This window comes from Podarcis cretensis (assembly GCF_951804945.1).
Source record: "Podarcis cretensis genome assembly, chromosome: 8".
Classification (NCBI taxonomy): domain Eukaryota; kingdom Metazoa; phylum Chordata; class Lepidosauria; order Squamata; family Lacertidae; genus Podarcis; species Podarcis cretensis.
In genome coordinates, this window is record NC_137177.1 from 48,020,707 (window position 1) to 48,027,587 (window position 6,881).

Genomic DNA, 6,881 nt, shown 5'->3' on the forward strand with positions numbered 1-6,881 from the left:
TCGGCTGGGTGAGGACTGCAGGGCCTGCTCCCTTCCAGGGCCTTTTCCAGCTGGCCCAGGGGGCGTGGCCCAGGACCTCTCTCCCGGCTACAAAGGGACTCCTGCTGCAGTGAGGCCTCGCACCATCGGCTGGGTGAGGACTGCAGGGCCTGCTCCTTTCCAGGGCCTTTTCCAGCTGGCCCAGGGGGTGTGGCCCAGGACCTCTCTCCCGGCTACAAAGGGACTCCTGCTGCAGTGAGGCCTCGGACCATCGGCTGGGTGAGGACTGCAGGGCCTGCTCCCTTCCAGGGCCTTTTCCAGCTGGCCCAGGGGGCGTGGCCCAGGCATTTATTTGGAACAAACTTTTTGGGAAGGGTGGGAAGTGTTCTGCCATTCTTCCCTGTTCCAGGTGGTTAATGTGCTTTAAAATGTCCTCAAGCAGTCGGTGGCAATTTAAATTTAAATTTAATTTCCCCCCCCCCTTTTTTCCATTGTTGGGGGTGGGTGGGATGGATATTTAGTTGGGGATTAATTTTAGTATAATTGTTCTGTTTCTTTTTGTTGTTGTTGTTTTATTGGTTCTATATAGTTTGTGTTTTGTTTTTAAGGGGCGGGATCAGGGCTGCCTGGGAGTGGGGCCCCAGCCAACACGATGGCTGGGACAAGTTCCACAGGGGGAGAAGCACTGGGACATCCGATCTCGGTGATCATGGGCAGGAGGTGGAGTTACGCTAAGACCAGACAATGTCATTACCGAGGAGGCAGGTTTAGTCATTGTTTGAAGACTATCCCTGCCTCCGGGTCTGGCCTTGACCAGATGGATACTGGAATCAACAGGGGAAACCTACATGACCTGAAGGTGTTGCTGTGTAATGCCAGGTCAATGATGAATAAAACCACTGCCATCCACGACCTGATTGTGGATGGAGGATTTGACCTGGCATGTGTGACAGAGACCTGGTTGGAGGAAGCAGATGGGCCTGTCCTTGCCGCTGCTTGCCCACCAGGTCTCTCTTACGCACAGCAACCCAGGTCATGTGGGCGGGGAGGGGGGGTTGCAGTGATTTTTAGGAAGTCACTAGCTTGCACCAGGCGTCCTACTGGGAAGATCCAGTTTTCTGAGTGCATGTTCTGGAAGTTGGGCAATAGGGGCAGTACAGGATTCCTTTTGGTGTACCGACCTCCCCACTGCACCAAGGATTCCCTGTCTGAGCTGCTTCAGGTCGTGGCGGATTTTCTCCTGGAGACACCTAGTTTGGTTGTCCTAGGAGATTTTAACATCCATGCCGACACGACCTTACAAGGGGCTGCTCGGGACTTCATGGAAAGCATGGCCTCCATGGGGCTGTCCCTGAATAAGTTTGGCCCAACTCATAGTCATGGACATGCCTTAGACCTGGTGTTCACCTCTAGTGACGTGGGTGATCTGACACTAAGTAAAAGTGAAACAAAAGAAGTGCCATGGTCAGATCACTTCCTGGTGCAACTGGACTTCTCTGCGACCCTTCCCCTCTGCAGGGAGGTGGGACCAATTCGGATGGTCCGCCCCCGCCACTTAATGGATCCAAATGGTTTCCAGAGAGTGGTAGGGGATGCTTTATCCCACGTTGATGGCCTTTCAGCTGATTCCCTGGTGGCCCGCTGGAATGCAGAGTTAACCAGGGCTATCGACTGTCTGGCTCCGAAGCGCCCTCTCCGATTGCATGGAGCCCGGACAGCTCCGTGGTTTTCTTCGGAGCTGAGGACGATGAAACAATCGCTGAGACGGCTAGAGCGTCGGTGGCAAAAAACTCACTCCGAATCTGACCGGACACAGGTTAGAGCTCAACGTCGAGCCTACCAAGTGGTGATAGCGACGGCGAAGAAGACTTTCTTCACCGCCTCTATTGCATCTGCAGAAAATAGTAGCAGGAGACTCTTTCAGGTGGTTCGTAATTTAACGGAACCACCTTTACCACCGGGGCCTTGTAAAGACCCCAAGATCTCCTGCAACGATTTTGCAAAGTTTTTTTGCAGATAAAATCACTCATATTCGGAAGGAGCTAGACACCACCGTGGGAGCAGTGCCGGGGCGGGAGAGTGCTAGAGCTCTGTCTGGTCAAGTTGCATGGAATCAATTTCAATCCGTTACCCCCGAGGATGTGGACAGGCTGCTTGGACGCGTGAAACCAACCACCTGTCTCCTGGATCCTTGCCCATCCTGGCTAATAAAAGCAAGCCGGGAAGGGCTGGGCGATGGGCTCTGCGGGGTGGTGAATGCTTCCCTCTGTGAGGGAACATTCCCAAATCCGCTGAAAGAGGCGGTCATTAAACCGCTTCTTAAAAAACCATCTTTAGACCCGGCCAGTATGGCCAACTATCGCCCAGTCTCAAATCTTCCTTTCTTGGGCAAGGTGATTGAGCGCGTGGTTGCTGAACAACTCCAGGCACGCCTGGAGGATGCAGACCATTTGGATCCCTTCCAATCGGGATTCAGGCCTCATCATGGGACTGAAACTGCCTTGGTCGCGCTGGTTGATGATCTCCGGCGAGCTAGGGACAAAGGTGAGAGTTGTTTCTTAGTTCTGCTGGATCTCTCAGCGGCCTTTGATACAATCGACCATAACATCCTTCTGGACCGTCTAGAGGGGCTGGGAGCTGGGGGCACTGTTATACAGTGGTTTCGCTCCTTCCTCCTGGGCCGTGTTCAGAAAGTGGTGGTGGTGGATGAGTTTTCAGACCCCTGGGCCCTCACTTGTGGGGTGCCTCAAGGTTCCGTCCTCTCCCCCATGCTTTTTAACATCTATATGAAGCCGCTGGGAGAGATCATCAGGGGGTTTGGGCTGGGTGTCCATCAATATGCAGATGATACCCAGCTCTACCTCTCTTTCAAATCAGAACCAGTGAAGGCGGTGAAGGTCCTGTGTGAGTGCCTGGAGGCGGTTGGAGGATGGATGGCGGCTAATGGATTGAGGTTGAATCCTGACAAGACAGAAGTACTGTTTTTGGGGGACAGGGGGCGGGCTGGTGTGGAGGACTCCCTGGTCCTGAATAGGGTAACTGTGCCCCTGAAGGACCAGGTGCGCAGCCTGGGAGTCATTTTGGACTCACAGCTGTCCATGGAGGCGCAGGTCAATTCTGTATCCAGGGCAGCTGTCTACCAACTTCACCTGGTACGCAGGCTGAGACCCTACCTGCCTGCAGACTGTCTCACCAGAGTGGTGCATGCTCTAGTTATCTCCCGCTTGGACTACTGCAATGCGCTCTACGTGGGGCTACCTTTGAAGGTGACTCGGAAACTACAACTAATCCAGAATGCGGCAGCTAGACTGGTGACTGGGGGCGGCCGCCGAGACCACATAACACCGGTCTTGAAAGACCTACATTGGCTCCCAGTACGTTTCCGAGCACAATTCAAAGTGCTGGTGTTGACCTTTAAAGCCCTAAATGGCCTCGGCCCAGTATACCTGAAGGAGCGTCTCCACCCCCATCGTTCTGCCCGGACGTTGAGGTCCAGCGCCGAGGGCCTTCTGGCGGTTCCTTCATTGCGAGAAGCAAAGCTACAGGGAACCAGGCAGAGGGCCTTCTCGGTCGTGGCGCCTGCCCTGTGGAACGCACTCCCATCAGATGTCAAAGCAATAAATAACTACCTGACATTCAGAAGACATCTTAAGGCAGCCCTGTTTAGGGAAGTTTTTAATCTGTGATATTTTAGTGTATTTTTGGTTTTTATGGAAGCCGCCCAGAGTGGCTGGGGAGACCCAGCCAGATGGGCGGGGTACAAATAATAAATTATTATTATTATTATTATTATTATTATTATTATTATTATTATTATTATTGTCCTTCATGAATTTGTTTTATCTGCTTTTTGAGTTATCAAAATTGATGCCTATCACGATCTGTCGTGGGAGAAAAAATCAATTTCTTTGCACTGTGCAAAGAAATCATTTGTTTGGTCTGTCTTGATTGAATATTCTGACATTCAGCTTCATTGCAAGTCCCCGGATTCTAGTACTATTAGAGAAGAAAAACTTATCTCTATCCACCTTCTCCAAACCATGCAGTCTTATACAGTCCCTCCCCCCTTACTTATCTCTTTTATCCCCTAGACTAGAAAGCCTGAAATGTTAGTCTAGTTGATCCACCCCCTTGATCATCTTGGTTTCCCTTTTCTGAACCTTTGCCAACTATACAATGTGCTTTTTGAACTGAAGCAAACAGAACTGTACACAGTATTACCTACCCTCCAACATTTCTGTGATGAAAATGGGGACGTCCGATTCCATAATTATAATTTTACTATTTATACCCCACACATCTTACTGGGTTACCCCAGCCACTCTGGGCAGCTTCCAACATATACACAGTTTTGTATGTGTAATTTTTGTCTAATGTACACAATTTTTGTAAGCACTTCTCCCTTTTATAAGGCATTTTTGTATGTTATTTTCTCTAATATATGCATTTTTATGTACACTTTACCTAGTGTATGCATTTTTGGGCAGATTATCTGGTTTGGAGAACTGCACTGCAGAACTCAGAGAAGTATGAATTTGAAGGATAACAAAAAGTAATTTGTACAATTTTACTAGGAAAAAATGTTCATATAAATAAGCACACAAACGTACATCAGAGAAAACTGATTTGCAAAAATGAGGCAGTTAGGCAAAATTGCACATGGAAATGTGTACATTGGGAGAAATTTGCCCTAAAATGCTGAGGAATTTTCATGGGATCTCTCATGATGAAGCAATGCAGACATTTAAACTTAGGTTTGGAAAAATGAGAAACTGAAATTGGCATGTTCGCCCAGCTTTAGTTGCGGAACATGTTTGTAAACTGCACTGTGTCCCCTAAGCTAGCCTTCTGCCCTCCCATATAGTGGAGGATGCGGCCACATTGCCAGTCTTATACATTTAGACTTTTGTCATGTGGAATTGGGGAAGAATCTAGTCAGCAACATGTTTTGGGCTCAGCCTGCTCCCTGACTGCTAAGGTTGGGGAGCTTCCATGACTTGTGCCCATATATCAATAGCACTGTTCCACCAGACTTTTCTTTTAAGTGGGCCTTACTGCCTTTTTTGCAAAACTCACTCTGAAGTGTGATTAATATCCAGGACTTAGACCAATCAGAGAAAAACTTTCAGATTTCATGCTATTTGTTTAGCTGTTCAAGAAAAGGTTCTCTCTCTCATCAAACATGCAAATTTTGACACTTCTGCTCAACTCTGTGATTCAGCAGGGACAACGAACTGTTAACAGAAGACGCAAAGGAAAGCAGAGTCCTTCCATCTTCACAGTAAGTTGAAATGTGGTCAGACGAGATAGAGGAAAATAAACTTAAGGATGGAGGACAAAGGAATTCAGGTCAAGATAATAAAAGAACATGTCAGAGGATATCTGGTATACTTCAGTGAACTCAAGTCATCAGAGGCTGATGCAGTGAACCCAAAGATTCTGAAGAACATGGCTGAATAAGGTCAGGTCACTGGGTATTTTTTTTCCTGGTGGGTGACATATGAGAGACAGGAAGAGCTGAATTTTTATAAAAATCCCATTGTTACCTCTGAGCAGAAAGTATGTCCTTCTGGTGGTCTGGGATGGTCCTCTACATTGGATGCCCAGCTGTCGGGAAGCAAAGTATCTTCAAAATCCTCAAGCGGCTCCTTCTTCTTGAAGTTCAGTTAACATTCTGCCTTCAGCAGAGAATGCCAACTTTGTGCTGCAGGTTGAGCAGTGTTTTTTGTTGTTGTTTTTTGTCTTCCCTTAGCCAGTTCTTTGATCAGTATCTCAGGGCTTAGCACTGTCAATCCAAGAACCAGTACGGAGCAGATTTGATCATTCTGACTTGATTGCTTCAAGCTAGGAATGAAATATTTCCCACAATGTGTAACTTGATTCCTCGTGGATGCAGCATGCAGCCCCCAAGGCAACCTTCCCAACCTTATGCCTTCCAGATTAAAAAATCTTATGACTCTCATCAGCCTCAGGCCCCCAGAATGGCCAATTGTCAGGGAGAATGGGAGTGGTGCTCTAAAACCTCTAGAGGACACCAAGGGGAAACAATATCAAGGTGCCGTATTTGATCACATGCCTTATGCAGTGGAGATTCATGGTTCAGTTCCTAGAATCTACAGGTTAGGCTTTTTCAAAATTCAGATGAGAAGAATGGGCATGGACACAACCTCAGAGGCAATTTAGCCAAAAAGCTCTTTTGTATTATCTATTAATATATCATTTTTTTCAGTGTGCCTACTATTACAGCACACACTGGGAGTACAATAAGGACCACAAAATACTCACAATACTTAAAATAAATTCCTAGAAGTCTTAGTACTCATTTACTCCTCAATTTCAGCAACAACGTATGCTTCCTGTTAACCACTCTCCAGAGGAAATCCTAGAACAGCGTTGCCCTTGTGGTCCTCCAGATATTGCTAGACTGAAACTCCCATCCTCACTGACCATGCTGAGTGGGCTGATGGGAGCTAGAGTCACCACATTGGAAGTCACCACATTGGCTATCTCTGTCACAGAAGAAGCCAAACGTTATTGTTCCTCATAGCAGTGGCACAAAATTGAAGAATAGGGAGAGGACCCTAAAACATTCATCTCTTCAAGCACTTGGCAGAATGTGTCCACTGAAGAAACTCAGAGATTATCATGTTCCTTATAATGTATGAATAGCTAATCTATGAATATATAATTTAACTGAGGCTAGCTGTTTACTGTTTAAGATTCAGGTAGTTCTTCCCCACAAAACCTGATCTCCAGAGCAAGAACTCTGTGAAAAAGATACTTTAGACCCCTCTAAACATAAACTTCATGGAGCATTTGCAGTTCAATGTTCTGCTCCCTTCTGGAATTAAAGGGTTGTACCCCAGTTTGCATGTGCACAGTCTTGAATCGCTCACCAGATT

At 47.3% G+C, this 6,881-nt stretch overlaps 1 protein-coding gene across 1 annotated transcript; it reads left to right on the forward strand.

Moving 5' to 3' along the window:
• Positions 1–865: 865 nt before the first annotated feature.
• LOC307223422 (uncharacterized protein) lies at positions 866–6,526 on the forward strand (the record flags this gene model as incomplete). The annotated part of the gene is made up of 3 exons (XM_079989389.1): positions 866–1,906; positions 1,953–2,372; positions 6,320–6,526. The coding sequence occupies 3 exons, from the start codon at positions 866–868 to the stop codon at positions 6,524–6,526; spliced, it is 1,668 nt and encodes a 555-aa protein (XP_079845515.1).
• Positions 6,527–6,881: the final 355 nt, after the last annotated feature.